Source organism: Sus scrofa, chromosome 6 (assembly GCF_054392235.1).
Source record: "Sus scrofa isolate SSC_HxYL_T2T_F1_AM1 chromosome 6, Sscrofa_HxYL_maternal_Yorkshire_Landrace_v2.0, whole genome shotgun sequence".
NCBI lineage: Eukaryota > Metazoa > Chordata > Mammalia > Artiodactyla > Suidae > Sus > Sus scrofa.
The window spans coordinates 110,157,501-110,177,435 of NC_139388.1; the positions used below are offsets into that span (position 1 = coordinate 110,157,501).

The 19,935-nt window shown below is 41.3% G+C and overlaps 1 protein-coding gene across 1 annotated transcript in view; it reads right to left on the reverse strand.

Moving 5' to 3' along the window:
- Nucleotides 1-19,935, reverse strand: part of CLUL1 (clusterin like 1) — a 40,317-nt gene that overhangs the window by 11,678 nt on the left and 8,704 nt on the right. Inside the window, exons 4-6 of the mRNA XM_084965747.1 lie at nt 18,688-19,120; nt 10,860-10,997; nt 214-428 (exon numbers count right to left, since the gene is read on the reverse strand). Coding sequence (XP_084821873.1) covers nt 214-428; nt 10,860-10,997; nt 18,688-19,120 — 786 coding nt within the window. The remainder of the gene's footprint in view (nt 1-213; nt 429-10,859; nt 10,998-18,687; nt 19,121-19,935) is intronic.

Consider the following 19,935-nt stretch of genomic DNA (forward strand, 5'->3'; position numbering starts at 1 on the left):
GTGTTTTAAATTGGTTTTATTTATAGTATTTCTTGTTTTCTAAAGACTAGGCCCTACGTTATATCAAGTGAACCTGAGTTCAATCAAAATGGAACTATGAATATCCTCCTACAGCTTGTTTTCAAATTCAGATGTATTTAATAAGAAAACTAACAGAAAAAATCAATGTGTGTACACATCATCTCCATATCTGTTCTTGGGTCTCTCCATTACCTTCATAGAACTGAAGATGTCCTGGGTTCCTGGGGTCTGGTTTGCCAGTTCTGTCACCCAGCCAAACTGCTCTCTCATCTTCTCCATCAGATACGTGGTGTCCTCCAAATGATGCTGGGTCATCTGGAGAATCTGGGTGTATTGCTGATTGGACAGGTTGACCAACTCAAGGGCCTCATCTACTTTTGTGTGTAGTTCAGGTACATTAGGACAATCTAGCAAAGAAGAGGGTAACATGGTAAAGGAAAAAGTTCTTGGGATTTGGAGTTGGATGCTGTGGATTTAAATCCCAGCCCTTAAGCTTTCTACCTCCGGCCCTTTCTTTTCTTTCTTTTTCTTTTTTTGGTTGCACCCACAGCATAAAGAAGTTCTGGGGCCAGAGATCAAACCCTCACCATGGCAGCCACCCGAGCCACAGCAGTGGTAATGCCAGATCCCCAACCCGCTGTGCCACCAAGGGAACTCCTACGTCCAGACTTTTGATCTCAAGTGAGCTTTTGACCAGGTACAAAGGGCATGAACAAATTAACACTGTAAAGTGCCTGATCAAAGGGTCAGCACACCCTGAAGATTTAGCAAATGATCCTTTTCCTTGTCTTTCTTTCCATAGTGTTTCTGAAGGTCGTCAGGGCTATTCACTGACACTCTGACAAGGACATATGGGAGATAGCACTTCTCTGCCTCCTTGAAGTTGAGCGTGGTCATCTTCAAAGTGATGTGTCTCACAACTGGAGAAAACCTTTAAGAATGGTTTAGGATTTATTATGCTCCCTTGCCTGACAGTGGAACTGGTTTTGCTCCATGTGGGGGAGGCCCCATCATCCTGAGTGAGGTGTGTAGCTGTAACTGACATGCAAGCTGTAAAGGACATGCTGTAACTGACATGTCATAGAGTGAGAAAGAAACCTTTGTGCTTACAAAGCACTAAAATCCTACAGCTCTGTGTTATTATTGCACAATGGCCCATCTGAACTGAAACAGGGTTAAAGGAACTTCTATAGCTGTGCCAACGAGCAGCTGGATAGTGTGTGAAGATTATCTGCAGACAACGGAAGTGTCTCTGTGTTGGGGCATCAGGGATCATAAAAGATTGTTGTGGGAAAAGACCACCAACTCTCTAATCTGCATCTCCTGGGAGGGGGGGTGATGGACTGGGAGTTTGGAGTTAGTAGATACAAACTATTGCATGTAGAGTGGATAAGCAATGTGGTCTTGCTGTATAGCACAGGGAACTATATCCAATCACTGTGATAGAACATGATAGAAGATAATAAGAGAAAAAGAATGTATATATGTATAACTGGGTCACTTTGCTGTATAGCAAAAGTTGACAGAACATTAGAAATCAACTATAATAAAAAAATAAATAAATAAACTACATCTTCTGCAGTTTAATAAAAACCATGCCTTTAAGAAGATGGGGAAGAGAATCCACCAACCAGAAGCTAGGTGACTACCTCATCTCAGCTCTTAAAAATCAGTTTATTGTTGGAGTTCCCGTCGTGGCACAGTGGTTAATGAATCTGACTAGGAACTATGAGGTTGCAGGTTTGATCCCTGGCCTTGCTCAGCGGGTTAAGGACCCTGCGTTGCCGTGAGCTGTGGTGTAGGTTGCAGACGCGGCTCGGATCCTGCGTTGCTGTGGCTGTGGTGTAGGCTGGTGGCTACAGCTCTGATTGGACCCCTAGCCTGGGAATCTCCATATGCCACAGGAGTGGCCCCAGAAAAGGCAAAAAGACAAAAACGAAAAAAAAATCAGTTTATTGTTTCTTTTTGATATATAGATATGTATGCAGGATTCTCCAGCCTTCACACTTTTCCAAAAATTGTTTCAGGATCTTCAGAAGGAGAACTTTGTACTTGCAAGTAAACAAATTTGCAATAGGATATGTTTGAAAAGTAACTCAAGAAAATATTTTGAAAACAAAGGGAGTCACAGCTAGCAAGATACAGTATACATTTGAAAGGAAATACAAATATTCTTTAATTTTTATTTTCTTCAGACATTCTTTTAAAATGTCTTCATTTGCAAGTTTAAAATGTCATTTGTTAACTTTTAGGATAGTAGTATAAATATTTTTTTAAATTATGAGATGAGAAGTTCCTGTTGTGGCTCAGCAATAACAAACACAACTAGTATCCACAAAGATGTGGGTTTGATTCACGGGCTTGCTCAGTGGGTTAAGGATCTGGCATTGCTGTGGCTGTGGTGTAGGCCAAGACCTGAAGCTCCTATTGGACCCCTAGGCTGGGAACTTTCATATGCTGTGGGTGTGGCCCTAAAAAATTAAATTTTTTTTTGTCTTTTTTTTTTTTTTTTTTTTTTTTTGCTATTTCTTGGGCCGCTCCCGAGGCATATGGAGGTTCCCAGGCAAGGAGTCGAATCGGAGCTGTAGCCTCTGGCCTACGCCAGAGCCACAGCAACGAGGGATCCAAGCCGCGTCTGCAACCTACACCACAGCTCACTACAACTCCGGATCATTAACCCACTGAGCAAGGGCAAGGACCGAACCCGCAACCTCATGGTTCCTAGTGGGATTCGTTAACCACTGCACCACTACGGGAACTCCCTAAAAAATTAAATTAATTATGGGGTGAAAGGTGTTGATGTCCCTCATGACCTTAGGCAAGGTGAATTCTACAAGGGACACTCATTTACTCTTTTAGAGAGTGCCACTTGGGAGAAAGATTTCCCTAAAACAAAGGTGAAACTTTGTGCAAAACACAATCATATGACAAAGGAAAAAGTAAAACTGCTTCTATTTACAGATGACATGCTCTTGCATGTAGACAATCCTAAGGGATACAAACATACAAAAGAACTATAAAAGTAATAATTAATTCAGCAAGGTTACAAAACACAAGATCTATATGCAAATATCAGTTGTATCTTTATGCTAACAATGAGCAAGCCAAAAACGAAATTAAGAAGATAATTCCATTCACAGAAGCATTAAAAAAGAATAAAAAAAATGCTTGGGAGTTCCCTTTGTGGCTCAGCAGTTAACCATCCTGACTAGGATCCATGAGGATGTAGGTTCAATCCCTGGACTTGCTCTGTGGGGCTCAGTGGGTTTAGGATCTGAGCTGTGGTGTGGGTCATAGACGCAGCTTGCATCTAGCGTTGCTATGGCTGTGTTGTAGGCTGGCAGCTATAGCTCCACCCCTAGCCTGGGAACTTCCATTAGCTGTGGATGTGGCCCTAAAAAAGCCAAAAAAAAAAAAAAAAAAAGAAGAAGAAGAAAATGCTTATGAACAAATTTTTAAAAACAATATACACTGAAAACTAAAAAAAATCTGTGAAAAAAATTAAAGAATGAGTTCCTGTTGTGGCACAATGAGACAAGTGGTATCTCTGCAGTGTTGGGATGCAGGTTTAATCAACACTGGGCACAGTGGATAAGGATCCAGCATTACTGCAGCTGCATCACAGGTTGCAACTGTGGCTTTGATCTGATTGCTGGCCGGGGAACTCCATATGCTGTGAGGCAGCTCCCCCCACCAAAAAAAAAAAATTAAAAATGACTGAAATAAATGGAATAATGTTTTCTTTCTTTCTTTTCTTTTCCCTTTTTTTTTTTTTTTTTGCTTTTTAGGGCTGCACCCATGGCATATGGAAATTCCCAGGCTAGGGGTCTCATTGGAGCTATAGCTGCTGGCCTAGGCCACAGCCACAGCAATACGGGATCTGAGTCGTGTCTGTGACCCACACCACAAATCACGGCAACATAGGATCCTTCACCCACTGAGCAAGGTCAGGGATCCAACCCACTAGTTTCCAATAATTGGAAACTAGTCCAATTTATTTTCCCTTTGCCACAACGGGAACTCCTGATCTACATTTTTAATGCAATCCACATCAAGATCCTAATTTCCCTTTTTGTAGAAATTGACAGGCTGATCCCAAAATTCACATGGAAACGTAAAGGATCCAGAATAGCCAAAAACAATCTTGAAAATAAAGAACACTGAAGTACTCACATTTCCCAATTTCAAAACTTACTACAAAGTATACAATAATCAAGACAATGTGGTATTGGCATAGGATAGACATACAGATTGATCAAATAGAATTGGGAGTCAAGAAATAAACTCTTGAGTTCTGGCTGTGGCTCAGCAGAAATGAACCTGGCTAGTATTCATGAGGACGCGGGTTCGATCCCTGGTCTCGCTCAGAGGGTTAAGTATCCTGTGTTGCTGTACTTGTGGTGTAGGCTGGCAGCTGTAATTTAGATTTAGACTCCTAGCCTGGGATCGTCTATATGCTGCACCTGCAGCCCTAAAAAGCATACCAAAAAAGAAAGAAACTCATATATTTGCTCTCAATGGGCTTTCAACAAGAGTGCCAAGGCAATTAGGGGAAAGAATAGACTATTTATTTATTTATTTAGTCTTTTCTAGGGCCAAACCCGTGCCATATGGATGTTCCAAAGCATCTAATTGGAGGCATTGCTGCTGGCCTATGCCAGAGCCACAACAACGCCAGATTTGAGTCGCGCCTGCGACCTACACCACAGCTCACGGCAATGCTGAATCCTTAACCCTCTGAGCGAGGCCAGAGATTGAACCTGCAACCTCATGGTTCCTAGTCAGATTCGTTAATCACTGAGCCACAATGCAAACTCCAAGAATGGACTTAAAAAAAAAAAAATGCATGGCTGGATTTCCCACTGTGGCTCAGCATTAACAAATCCAATTAGTTTCCACGAGGACCCAGGTTCGATCCCTGGCCTCATTCAGTAGGTTAGGGATCTGGCATTGCTGTGAGCTGTGGTATAGGTTGCAGACTTGGCTTGGATCTGGTATTGCTATGGCTGTGCCGTAGGCCCGTAAGTGCAGCTCCGATTCGACCCCTAGCCTGGGATCTTCCATATGCCACAGATGCAGTCATAAAAAGCAAAAACAAACAAACAAAACCATATATATATACACACATATATATACATATACATATATATATGGCTGTACCTGCGGCACATAAGTTCCTGGGCCAGGGATTGAAAGCAGGTATCTCTTAGGAAATGAGACAACATGTCCCTATTAGCTTTTGCAGCACAACAAACAAGTACTTAGTATTTCTCATGTGTTTATGTGTTGCTTGGACTATTCTTTTTTTTTTTTTTTTTTTTTTTTTTTGCCTTTTTGCTATTTCTTTGGGCTGCTCCCGTGGCATATGGAGGCTCCCAGGCTAGGGGTCGAATCGGAGCTGTAGCCTCTGGCCTACGCCAGAGCCACAGCAACGCGGGATCTGAGCCGCGTCTGCAACCTATACCACAGCTCACTACAACTCCGGATCGTTAACCCACTGAGCAAGGGCAAGGACTGAACCCGCAACCTCATGGTTCCTAGTGGGATTCGTTAACCACTGTGCCACGACGGGAACTCCTGCTTGGACTATTCTTATGTCTGATCTAACTCAGTTAAGATTGGATGGTCAAAGATGGCCTCATTCGCATTTCAGGGGACTCAGCTTGGATGGCTGGGACCTCTCATCTTCCAGAGAGCTAGCTTGAGCTTGACCACAGAGTGGTGGATAGGATTCCAGAAGAAACAGAGGACAACTTTAATTCACAAGCACATTTCAAGCTTCTACCTCAGTCATACTTAATATCTTGTTGCTAAGGACAGATCCATCGCTGAGTCCAGATTCTCAGGTTGGAAAAACAGACTCCACCTCTTCATGGGAGGAACTGCAAAATATTGTGGTGATTTTGTCCTTAATCTAGTGTACATATGTCCCCTTCAGCCTGTGAGGGTTCTCAGTTTACACATGTCGTTGTCAAGTAATTGTTAATATCACCTACGTCACTTTAAAGAGATCCAGCTTAATTGAAATGGTCTCATATAACAGAAACTGGGCTTGAGATAGAAACTCCTTGGTATAAATCCCATGTGCCAACTTTCTATGTTAAGAAATAAAACATAACTCAAACAGATGAAGCCCCTACTGTACCCCTCCCACATCAGATTCCTTTATTATGAAACCACTATTTTGAATTTGTATTAAATATATATATATATATTTTATATATACTGGTGTACACAACCAGTACCAATAGCTAGAGTAGGAAAAGAGCCACTTATTATGAATATATTTAAGATCAGGACCAAAAATGTATGATGAATAGTGAAAAAAATCATCTATGATGTTATGGAAAGTGTGTCATGTATCATAATTTTTTTTCTATCTGTGTCTACCTTGCTTTATTTTTTTCCAGACATCATACAGTTGAGTGTTTTATTTTTATTATTATTTTTTGTCTTTTTAGGGCCGCACCTGCAGCATATGGAGGTTCCCAGGTTAGGGGTCTAATCGGAGCTATAGCTTTCGGCCTACGCCGGAGCTAGAGCCAACACAGGATCCGAGCCACATCTGCAACCTACACCACAGGTCATGGCAACGCCGGATCCTTGACCCACTGAGTGAGGCTAGGGATCAAACCTGTAACCTCATGGTTCCCAGTCGGATTTATTAACCACTGAGCCATGACAGGAACTCCAGTTGAGTGTTTTTTTTTAAATTAATTTTTTTTATTTGTTTCATGTGTGCTGGGCTTATTTTCCCTACTCTATTGTGTGTTCCCTGATAACTAGTTTATATCTTTTTTTTTTCTTTTGTCTTTTGAGGGCCACACCCGCGGTATATGGAGATTCCCAGGCTAGGGGTTGAATTGGAGCTATAGCTGCTGATCTATACCACAGCCACAGCAGTGCCGGATCCTCAACCCATTGAGCAAGGCCAGGGATCGAACCTGTGTCCTCACGGATGCCAGTCAGATTCATTTCTGCTGAGCCATGGTGGGAACTCCACGAACCTTCTAATTTAACAAATACGAGATTATAACTAAGTAGCTATTGCTTAATCTTAGAATAAAGAATGAATCAAATGTCATTGAAGAGGCAAAATTATTGACAAAATGTGCATGAGCTGTTTGTAATAGCAAAACATTGGAAGCAACTGAAAATGTATCTCAACAGGTGAATGGATACACAACTTGTGATGTGCTGACATAGACTAACACACAAGGGCGAACTGATGAATCAAAACCCCGTGTATTCACACAACTAATCTCCCAAACTGCACTGAGTAAAAAACCGAGTTGTAAAAGAATACATATGTGATAATATTTATATTGTTAAGAAAAACTACCTAAAAACTTGGAAATAAGGCAGATGAATAGCTGCATGTCCTTTCAATATCATATAAAGTATTGCTAAGAGGTCCGCCCAAAGATTACTTAATTCTCTGGGGAAATTGTCCTTTTTTGGATTTACTCTTAACTGTTGACTGGGCTAGACTCCCTGAAGCTAGATATAAATTATACGTTGAAAAGTTGCAAATGATTTTTGTGCAGTAAAGATGTATATTATTTTGGTCTGATGAAACCTAACTGCAAAAGTTACAGTTGTATTGCCCTTTAATACATTAACTAGTTTTATATCTAACTTTGCAATCTTACACAACATTCTGTCTATCCTTCCCACAAATACTGCAGTCTCTCCTATACTCCTTGGAACCAGCTTTACCACTCTGCAGGTTCCCTTATTAAATAAATGAAATAAATTAATCCTAACATGTCCTCATTTTTTATTGGTATGAGTCATCTTTTTAAGATTAAAATTATACTTTGACAATACAAAAATTAAAAGCCTGTAAACCATTGCTATATGTAAATGTGTATGTACATGCTATATATAAGCATACCTGATCAAAGTATAAAGAAATACAAGGAAATAAGAAGCACCAAATTCAAAACAGCAGTTTCTTACAATGCAGGGAAAATAGTCAATAATAATGTCATATCTTTGTATAGTGACAAAGGTGATCAAAGGTACAAACTTCTAGTTATAAGTAAATATTGGGGATGTAATATACAACATAATGTAATTTTTTTGCTTTTTATTTTTTAAATTTTTTTGTCTTTTTGTCTTTTTAGTGCCACACCCTTGGCATATGGAAGTTTCCAGGCTAGGGGTGTAATTGGAGCTGTAACTGCCAGCCTACACTACAGCCACAGCCACACCTGCCACCTACACCACAGCTGACGGCAATGCCGGATCCTTAACCCACTGATTGAACCTGCATCCTCATGGATCTTTCAGGTTCGTTAACCGTTGAGCCACGAAGGGAACTCCCCACATTTAATATAATTAACACTGGTACATGTTATGTGTGAAAGTTGTTCAGAGAGTAAATCTTAAGTGTTCTCATAATAACTTTTTATTTTGTATTTATATGAGATGATGAGCGTCCACTAAATTGACCGTGCTAATCATTTTGTGATGTATGTAAATCAAATCATTAAAAGTATACAGAGCTGTATGTCAATTATATTTCAATAAAACTGGAAGAAAAAAAGAAAAAGGGAAAAAAACCCAAATAGCAATTTCCTTATGAGACTTGGCAAAGAGGATGTGATATGGAAAGGGCCAGTGGGGGCTTCATCTATTATGATAATGTTTTATTCCTTAATCTAGGTGGTAGGCACATGGGTTTTTTTTTTTTAATTCTTTACACATTAATAAAATGCATTTTATAATAAAAATTTTAAATTGCATGGGAGCACATTAGGAATCCTTTCCTTTGTGTTTTACCTTTGCAACTATAAATTTATAGTGCATGAATACTGTGTTATCTGATGCATTTATATGTATTATCTGATTTATTTTGTATTGCCTTTGTCCAGTTTTATCGAGAAATAATTAACACACATTATCATATAAGTTTAAGGTATCAACATGATGGTTTGATTTACATATATTGTGAACTGCTATAGGTTTAGTTAATGTCCATCACCTCACACGGATACAATAAAAAAAAATTCTCCTTGTGATGAGAAGTCTTAGGATCTATTCTTTTTCTTTTCTTTTCTTTCTTTTTTCTTTTTGTCTTTTTGGGGCCACACCTGTGGCATTCGGAGGTTCCCAAGCTAGGGGTCGAATCAGAGCTGTAACCTCTGGCCTACACTACAGCCACAGAAATGCCAGATCCGAGCCATGTCTGCGACCTACACCACAGCTCGTGGTAACGCTGGATCCTTAACCCACTGAGCGAGGCCAGGGATGGAACCTGCCTCCTCACGGATACTAGTCAGATTCATTTCCGCTGAGCCACAACAGGAAATTCCAGGATCTCTTAACAACTTTTCTAAGTATTGAACAGCAGTGTCAGCTACAGCCATCGTGTTGTATGTTACATCCCAGTCCTCACTCATTTTGTAACTGGAAGTTTGTACCTTCTGACCACCTTTCTCCAGTCACTCTCCCCGCCTCTCTCCCCACCCACCCTGCCATCTCCTCTATTATCTTATGACAGTCACGGAGAGGTTATTCATCAAAGCTTTTAACTGGATGAAAGGAAGTTTATAATTCATAGGTGGGATGTTTGAGTGGGGCTATTTTTGTAAGTGGTCAGTATATTAGTGTATATATTTCTGTTGTAAAAACTTCTGTCTGTGACTGCAATTTTGTAACTGTGACTTGAAAAGCAAACAGGAATGACAAAAATCATTAGTACTTCAGACATTTTCCTTATTTCTCAAGACACCTGTGTGAAATAGGAATATGAATTTCATTTTCCAAATGATGAAAGAGAGGTTCAGCGTCACCCAGGGAGCGATTCTAAAGAAACAAGACCCTCATAGGCTCTGACAAAAAAGAAGGTCCAGGAGTCCCGTCGTGGCACAGAGGAAACGGATCCGACTAGGAACAATGATCCCTGGCCTTGCTCAGTGGGTTAAGGATCTGGTGTTGCTGTGAGCTGTGGTGTAGGTTGCAGACACGTCTTGGATCTGGCATTGTTGTGGCTGTGGCGTAGGGTGGTGGCTACAGTTCTGCTTAGACCCCTAGCCTGGGAACCTCCAAATGCCGTGGGTGCGGCTCTAAAAAAAAAAAAAAAAAAGAATGTCCAGTTCATATTCAGTCTTTTGCTCCAAATTTTAGCCACACTTTTTAGAATTTCCTTCCCTTAGGGCTTTGGCGGGGTAAAAAGCAGAAGCATAGCGATTGAAAGCTCTTCTGGACTTTTGTAAGAAAATTGTTCTCAGGCTCTTGCAAGTCAAGGGAAAGGAATGGGACACGTGAGGGGAGGAAAGGGGGAAGGGGTGGCCAGTGGAGAGAATTTTTCACCTGGAGAAGGAATGAAAGGCTGCTCTTGGTCAGGTCTGGTGGGGTAGAGGCTTGTGAGCAGAAGCCTCTATCCATATTTAAATACCAATAAGTAATTAACCCACCAAATGGAAAGAGTGAACGCCACTTAAAAAAAAAAAAAAGAATTCAATTGGCTAAAAATTTGCTCATACACAGTGAAGATTTCTTCATTGGTGGTTTTCTGTCTCTTTGCAATAAAAGGAAAAGTTTGCCCTATTTTGTTCATCATTCTCTTGCACTCGAGTGTTCCTTTGGTCTGTTAAAACATAAAAAGTTTTCATAGGAGCAATGAGGGAATTTTGAAAAGGGAAAAAGCGAGCTGACTTACTTTTGAATAATAAAAGTTTATAAGCCTGCCCTGAGCATCCCCAGATGGCAAGGAGCACACACAAAAGCGCTTGAAGGGAAGCGAATGAATCCACCGGGCTTGTAAAAGTGAGATTTTTGACCTCTGACGAGAAGGCAGCTGAAACCCCCCCAAAATAATAATAATTTACCTTCCCATAGGAAATCCTGACATTTCTGGCATCTTGCAAGAAACTGGAAACATTCTGACGAATTCTGGCTGGGTTCGCCACACAGTCCCTGGCCCCGCAAGGGCAACATCGTGGAACTCAGGCCGTTGCTGGCGGGCGCTGCAGGTAACACAGCATATTCACATCAGTGTCATCAGAGACTCTGAATTTTAGAGGAGTGGCTACAATGTCATTTCTCTCCCTAACCAACACTTTCAACATCCTTGTTCTGTATTCCGTTGTAGGAGTACATACTGGTGCAGCCAGTCTCTAGGACAATTTGACATCTATTAAAATACTTATATCCTTTAGTCTAGCAATCTCATTGCTATTATTATTACTCAACATTACTATTATTATTCCTTGCTTCTCCCACCCCCGCCTCCAAACACACACAGGTTAATGCATATAATTTTATTTTCAAGAAGGAATCATGAAGCGTTATTAATAGTAACTATCTATGGGAAGAAAGACTTGGTGGGGGTGGGTGAGGCCAGATTCCATTTATTTTGTTCCTTTGTATATTTGAATTATTTTAAATTTAGTGTGTCTTATTATTATCATTATTATTCCTGACATCATTGGTGTTAACCAGTTAGGGATTAGTAAGCCATTTTTCTCTTTGGAATTCTATTACTTTTTTCCTAGTAATTATTTTAATTTCTTCAAGCTATAATTTGGATGTGTGTTGGAGTTCAAAAGACATTGGAAGTGTCTATTTCTTAAACTGGGTGGTAGGTATTTATTATGATTCTTTTTTGTGTTTCACATATATACTGTTATGAACAGTAGGTCAAAGATTTTGGTAAACATCTAATGCAGATCAACTTTTGGGAAAACTTTTTTTTGTTTTTCCTGGAAAAGTTAACCATATCTATAAAAATGATGATGTAAAAAAGAAGTCTATCCAACAGAAAACTGACAGTTTCCAACTGAGCGTTTTATATTAGGAAAAATTTATTAACTTGTAATGTGATGATATTCTGTATATTAAATCCTTGATGTTAAAAGATGAAATAGGAGTTCCCTGGTGGCCTAGTGGTTAAGGAGTTGGTGTTGTCACTGCTGCTCAATCCCTGCAATCCCTGGCCACGGGCACAGCCAAAAAAAAAAAAAAAAAAAAAAAGAGGAACATTTCACTTTGAGATAAATTGTGAAGTGTATTGTTTAAAAATCTACACAAGAAACTATGTCCAGTCTCTTGGGATAGTCCATAATGGAAGATTACAAGAGAAAGGGAATGTGGGAGTTCCCATTGTGGCTCAGTGGCTAATGAAACTGACTAGCACCTGTGAGGACTCAGGTTCCATCCCTGGCTCACTCAGTGGTTTAAGGATCCAGCATTGCCGTGAGCTGTGACGTAGGTCACAGATGTGGACTCAGATCCTGTGTTGCTGTGGCTGTGGCTGGAGGTTACAGCTCCAATTGGACCCCTAGCCTGGGAACATCCATATGCTGAGGGTACAGCCCTAAAAAGCCAAAAAAAAGAAAGGGAATGTGTATTTATGTATGGCTGGGTCAATTTGCTGTATAGTAGAAGTTAGCATAACATTGTAAATCAACCTTACTTTAATAAAAAATATGTAAAAAAAAATCTATAAGACATTTGCTGGATCATCTGGTGGGTAAGGCAGCTACCCTCTTTGTTTAATGAGAGTTTTCAGAGTTCCTGTATTGGCTCGACAGAAACGAATCTGACTAGGATCCATGTGGATGCCTCACCCAGCTGGTTAAGGACCTGATATTGCTGTGAGCTGTGGTGTAGGTCGAAGATACAGCTCGGATCTGGCTTTGCTGTGGCTGTGGTGTAGGTCAGTGGCTACAGCTCCAGTTCAACCCCTAGCCTGGAAACTCTATATGCCGCAGATGCGGCTCTAAAAAGACAAAAATAAAAAATAAAAAAAAAAGAGCTTTCAACAAATTTTTCTCCCACTTCCTCTAGATTTAGTGGCAACTCCTCTTGCCCCACAGAACCCCTGTGTTTTGCTGCAGAACATCTGTGCTTTATGTGCTATTGATATCTTCTCTATTAGACTCTGAGTTCTTTGAGAGAAGGGATTTGATCTTGCCTTTTTTTTTTTTTTTTTTTTTTTTTGGTCTTTTTGCCATTTCTTGGGCCGCTCCCGCGGCATATGGGAGGTTCCCAGGCTAGGGGTCTAATTGGAGCTGTAACTGCCGGCCTACACCAGAGCCACAGAAACACGGGATCTGAGCCGCATCTGTGACCTACACCACAGCTCACGGCAACGCCGGATCCTTAACCCACTGAGCAAGGCCAGGGATCGAACCCGCAACCTCATGGTTCCTAGTGGGATTCGTTAACCACTGCGCCACGATGGGAACTCCCTTTTTTTTTTTTAAGGCCACATCTTTGGCGTATGGAAGTTCTCAGGCTGGGGGTTGAATCAGAGCTGCCACCACTGGCCCATGCCACAGCCACAGCCACGCCAGATCCAAGCAGTTCACGGCAATCCTGGATCCTTAACCCACTGAGCAGGGGCCAGGGATCCAACCCACATCCTCACAGACACGATGTCAGATTCTTAACTCTCTGAGCCACAATAAGAACTCCTTGTCCTTTTAATCTTGTTTTTCCATACAGTCTGTCATTCCAAGTACAATATGGTAGTGCAATTGTCCACTGGTCTGTTTTCCTTTCTCTGGACTGAACTCCTAAAAATCAAAGGCTGTGTCGGAATCATTGTCCTATTCCCAGTATCTAGATAAATACCCAGTATACTCAGGCTTGGCAAATTCCAGGTCTGTGGGACACCAATTCCCCATCCTCTACTCATGGCAATAACCTATCACCTGCCTTCAGCCATGCCATGACACAGCCTCCGACCCTTCTAGGCAGCTACTTCTGGTGGTACCATCGCTGATCTAAATCATCTACTCTCCCAACTTGCTTGTTTCCCACCAAGGGAAAAATCAAAGTCAGCAAATTCTTCAGGGCAGGATTAAAACACAGTCTCTGCAATGTGTGAAGCCACTGCACCCACAGTTTGACTCAGAGATCTCATCTATTCTCACCAGGGATTTGTAAGTCAAATGAGGAAAACTGCAAGTCCTATCTTACTCTGCTTCACCTGATTCAGGAACCAAAGTCTAGAAGGACCTGAGTAGAAAAGAAATTTCCTCATTTGGAGTTCCCATCGTGGTGCAGTGGTTAACGAATCTGACTTGGAACCATGAGGTTGTGGGTTCGATCCTTCGCCTCTCTCAATGGGTTGTGGTGTGGGTTGTGGACGTGGCTTGGATCCTGAGTTGCTTCGGCTATAGCGTAGGCTGGTGGCTACAGCGGTTGGACCCCTAGCCAGGGAACCACCATGTGCTGTGGGTAGAAAAAAAAATTCCCTCATATGGAGATTAAAATAAAACAATACTCAATAAAGTAAAAATATTAGATTTTTTTTTTTTTTTTTTAGGGCCAAACCTGAGGCATATGGAGGTTCCGAGGCTAGGGATCTAATTGGAACTGTAGCCACTGGCCTACACCACAGCCAGAGCACTGCCAGATCCAAGCTGCATTTGTGACCTATACCACAGCTCATGGCAACGCCAGGTCCTTAACCCACTGAACAAGGCCAGGGATTGAACCTGCATCTTCTTGGATAATAGTTGAGTTCCTTAGCCACTGAGCCACAATGAGAAATCCCAGATATTTCATATTTTTAATATCACCTTTCTCCTTACAATAGTGTTCATTATTCAATTTGAGCTACTTTCCTGATTTTGGCTCCTAGGATGATCATGACAAATAAAGCCCATCCGTGAAGATCGCTGGATACACAGTGCAGACTCAGAAAATCTTAACCACTGCAGGTGATGAGAGGCATGTAAGAGTTTCCTATTGCTATTGGAACAGATTACCACAAAGCTAGTGGTTTGAAACAGCATGGATTATTTTACAGTTCTATGGGTCAGAAGTCTGAAATGGGTCTTGGTGGGCTAAATCACAGTGCTGGCAGGCTGTTCATTCCTGCAGGCTCTGGGGGAGAATCCATTTCCATGCCTTTCCAGTTTCTAGAGGCCACCCACCTTCCTTGGCTCATGTTCCCCTTCCTCTATTTTCAAAGCCAGCAAAGCAGGGCCAAACCCCTCGCGTGCTGCCATCTCCACTGATTCTTTTCTGCGTCTTTCTACTTTTAAAAGCCCTTCTGATTATACTCAAGCCACCTGGAGAACCCAGCGTCCTCTCCCTATTTTAAAATCAGCTGATTAGCAACCTCAATTGCATCTGCAACCTTACTTTCCCCTTGCGATTTAACATAACATATTCACAGCTTCCAGGGATTAGAATGTGGGTATCTTTGAGAAGTTTTATTCTGCCTACTCCAAGGGGCAAAGCTCAACATGTCTTCCCATTAGTTGCATTTTCTAGGGGCAGTGGGTTCATTTCTCACCTGTCCAGAAACCGCATGCAAATACCCACATCCCCCTGCCTGTTTTTGCTAAACAGTGCCTATGTGCTCATCTGGGAAGAGCATTCCCCTGCTTTGAGCTTGCTGTTGGGTTAGGGTAGGGATACTGGAGAAAGAAGCCTACAAAGGTGTAACAAAGCCTTTTTGTGTTTGCTCTTTTGTTTTTACTTTTCACATTTGTGGGGGACCCTGGGTCTCCAGAGTATCACCAAGGTGAAGATGGGGCTGAGGGGAAAGGAGAGGGGCCCAGGAGCCAGCTGAGAGCAGGGGCTGGTGCTGGGTGAATGGAAGGGACGTGGGGCCAACAGGTGGAAACCCACAGCTCAGGAATTAGTGTCTCCAGTGGGCTGAGTTAGTGCCCCTGGGGCAGCGGTTTCTCCAACGCCCTTCAGGAAGATGATGACCTTGACTTTTCTCTGCCTGACATTAGATTACAAGAGAGAGTCATGGTAGGTGAAGAACAGACCAACCTGCACTGGCTGTACCAGGGAGTTGCAGTGGCTGGGAAACTGTTAGATTGTAATTGTGTGTGAATCAGGAACTCCTCTGTCACTTTGAATGTGGCAACCCATGTATAAGATTGCTACATAACGGAAAAACAGGTGGGGGAGGTTTTTTTTTTTCTTTTTTGAGTGGGCATGAATGAGGGGTCAGGAAAAGGCACTTGTGATGAAGCAGCATTTGCCTCTAGTGTGTGATGTGGATCAATACAAACATTTCTAAATCTGTTTTAACTCACGTTTCTCATACAATTAAAAAAAGCATCCATTGACCATAAAGAAAAAAAAAAAAAAACACATCAAAAGGTGAACGGTTCAGGAGCTGATGTCTATGAAGTGGGTCCTGAAGACTTTCAACCTCCCCCTTGGCACCAGCCTGCCAGAGGACCCAAGGATTGTGAGAGGGAAAACTCCAGAGGCATTCCTGAGGATACACTCTTATTCTGACAAAGATAATTTGGCCCACATACTTCTAACCTTAAATTTTCTTGAGTAGTTTCAAGTGATATTGGAGCCTTTCATGCCATAGTCTGCAAGCCTGGGATTTTATATTTGTGGGGAATAGACCCAGGTCAACAGCCTCAGGGTCTTCAAGTTTCTGGAAGCACTTGGGGGTTTGGAAGAGAGATCTACGTGTTCTTCCTAATCAGCCAGTAAAATGAAACTTAGCTGAGAGATGCTTTTCCAAATTGGTACTTCTTGGGGACAGTTGATAGTATTCATTTTACCTTTTTTTTTTTTTTTTTTTTTTTTTTTGGCTTTTAATGCTAAGCCTGTGTGGGTTTCTAGGAACTGTATGCCTCTGCCCCCGAGGTGGGTCATTCTGTTTTAATGAGCACATTATGCATATTATTCCAAGACAACTGATTTAAATCTATTTAAAAGGTCAGGCAAAAATTATTCAGTATCATCCCAGGACAGATCTATTTAGTCTACTGCCTTGATCTCTTTCCTTTACTGCCCTGATGCTTTTCCTAATATTTGGTGAATTTGGAACTTTAGAATGGAATACCAGAAAAACACCTGATTTCCCAGAAAAGTCCACCAGACTCTGAAATAGAACCTAATGACAGTTCCAGTAATGACCTCCATTCTCTGCCTGGGAACAATGGGGTGGGAAGGATGTAACACATTGTTTCCTGGCTTCAGTCTCACACCTAGGAGATAAATCCCTCCTATATAGGCCAGTTATGCAATGTCCTGGCCATTTTATCAATTTGATTCAGGTGTTGCCGGCTACAACTGATATAAGTAAAAAATAGCTAGGAGGAGCCCATTTTTTTCCTTATATACAAAAAGCTGTGTATAATTAATATGTACAACTTGATGAGTTTGAACATAAGCATATACTCATGAAACCACCACTGCAGTCTATACCATAAAACCCTCACCCCCATCCACCCATCACCTTCAAAAGTTTCCTCCTGCCCTCTTTTTAGTTATCGTTATTTAAATTGCTGTTGCTGTGTCAAGCACTCTTCACAAAAGATCTACCCTCTTAGAAAAATTAAGTGTACAGTACAGTATTAGATGGTGTAGAGTTGATCTTTAGGACTTATTCATCTTGCAAAACTGGAACTTTGTACCTTTTGATCCAACATTTCCCCATGACCCCCTCCCTTCAGCCCCTGGCAACTGCCAATCCACTCTCGGCTTCTATAAGTTTGACTAGTTTAGATTCTTCATATAAATGGGCTCAGATAATACTTGTCCTTCTGTGTCTGGCTTATCTCATTTAGCATAATGTCTTCCAGGTTCATCCATGCTGTCACAAATGGTAGGGATATTCTACCAATGGGCTTTCTAGAAGGAGCCCATTTCATTTTTTCTTGCCAGGGAGAAGTAGCCCTATTCTTGACCACAGTAGTTAAGTGCAACGGAAAACAGGTTCTATCCATGGCCCACATGGCAACTCTCATTTCCAAGATGCTAGGTCCCAGTTACTCCACAGAAGCCCAAGAAGTTACCTCTTTCTGCCTTAAAACAAAAAGCAGCATTGTTTTTCCATCATGGAACATCAGGGGGTACGATTGGCATTGGTAGAAGGCGATTCTTATCTTTTACAAAAATTTCAATAGTTTTGGGTTTGTCTGTGAGCATTTTCTCCAGTTTTGTGCATAAATGTTATGATTAAGGGAATTAGAGTAGTGATGCCGAGGATGTCCTGGAGGGCACTAAATATGACCTGGTTTTATGTGGCACTAAGCTTCTTCCAAACTGGGAGTTGAGGAGCCTGGGCTGATTTTAATGAAACTCTATGATGTTCAAACAGAATACAGCTGAGCATCTGCCTGGGTTTAATAAAGGAGGCAACGATCTTTTTCAAGTTCTCACCTTATCAGATTTTTTTTCAGCTTTGAAATTTTGCTTTAAAAGGAGAGAATAGCCCCACAGAGCTCTTGACAATGATGGAAGAGGACTGGTGTTTGGCAGACTTCAAAGCTGCTTCTACGAGGCTGTGAGACTTGTTTGTTTTTTTCCTTTTTTTTTTTTTTTTTTTTTTTTTTTTGTCTTTTTAGGGCTGCATCCATGGCATGTGGAGGCTCCCAGGCTAGGGGTTGAATTGGAACTGTAGCTGCTGACCTGCACCACAGCCACAGCAACGTGAGATCCAAGCCATGTCTGCGACCTACACCACAGCTCACAGCAACACTGGATCCTTAACCCACTGAGTGAGGCCAGGGATTGCACCTGCCTCCTCATGACTGCTAGTCAGACTCACTTCTGCTGAGCCACTGTGGGAACTCCTGTGAGACTTTGATGATCCATAAACCATCACTCTCAGAAACATCATACAATGACTTAGACATGGCTACCATTTCTGAAGCTAAATAAACCTTGACTTTACTATAGATATCTAAGTAAAAACAATCTTTTAAGACTTACCTTTGTCTTGTTTTGGTAAATCCTCTATTACCTTCAGCATCTCAGTAACTGCTGCACTGACACTTTGATAAATAGAGACACTGAAATTGCAAAAGCGCTGGAAGAAGCTGGGAATGTCCCAACTTTGCACAAGATGTGCTTTTTTTGTTGGCTCTCTGGATAAAGCTGGAAAAAAGTAAGGCTCGATGAAGTCTGTATTTGACATGAAATATGATTGAAAAGCCTGGTCAAATTCTTGCTGCATCTGTTTGAAGACATTATAACTCCTATTATAGAGAAATCTCACATCCATGGTCAGTTGGCTGAACACATTCTCTATCTGGGTCAGCTGCGCATCTTCCTCAGTGAACTTCTCACCCATGGGGAGATCTTTTTCATTATCTCCATGGAAAGGAAACAGAAACTGATATATCTTCCAGATAAACTGTTCAATCTGTGGGGTGGGAACAGAAATGAAATAAATTTATGTTCTTTCCGGACTAATTTTTATTATATATATTTTAAAATCAACTGACAGTAGGCATTCCAAAGCAAGAACACTTCTGGGCAAACTAGGAAAAAGTTATCTGCTTTGAGATAATTGATTAACACCTGGCTTTCACTTTACGGAAATAGGTCTGAAATCCCTCCTGATTTCTGTTTACCTACCAAAGGCCTAAGAAGGCCAAGATTTCAATATTGATGACAAGCCACAGCCCTGATGTACCAGTGGTAGTTGGCATGCATAATTTTTCCCTGTGTATATTGCCTGAAAACTGTAAAGGCTTTTGTCTTTCACTTCTGCCTTAGTGTCTTGGTTCTTTTTTTTTTTTCTTCTCCCTTTACTGAAATGTTATTTGTGTCTTTATGCGCTCCTCTTTCTCTTTTTATAAATTAGTCCATGGAAAAGAAAATATCAATACATTCACACTGACCAATAGAGGCTTAATACAGTTAAATGGGTTACTTAGTGATGGTTACATATTACCAGTGATCAAAGCCCTCCTTGGCTGTATTCAAAGGAATGAAGCTCTAATTATAGAATGTTCTACTTAGGGGGAGATCTTCCAGTAGTCACACCATGCTCTCCTTCATCTATGTGACACATAAGTTCATGCCAGAATATAGGTGCCCTGTGTGATAGTGATATGGCCATGTTGTGTGTTATGGGACATAGCAACCACCAAACATCACTGCTGATACCCCCCAGTGCTATTCAAAGAATTCTCTAGGAATTCTTAGAGAACATGTGCCTTTCTCAAAAAGCCA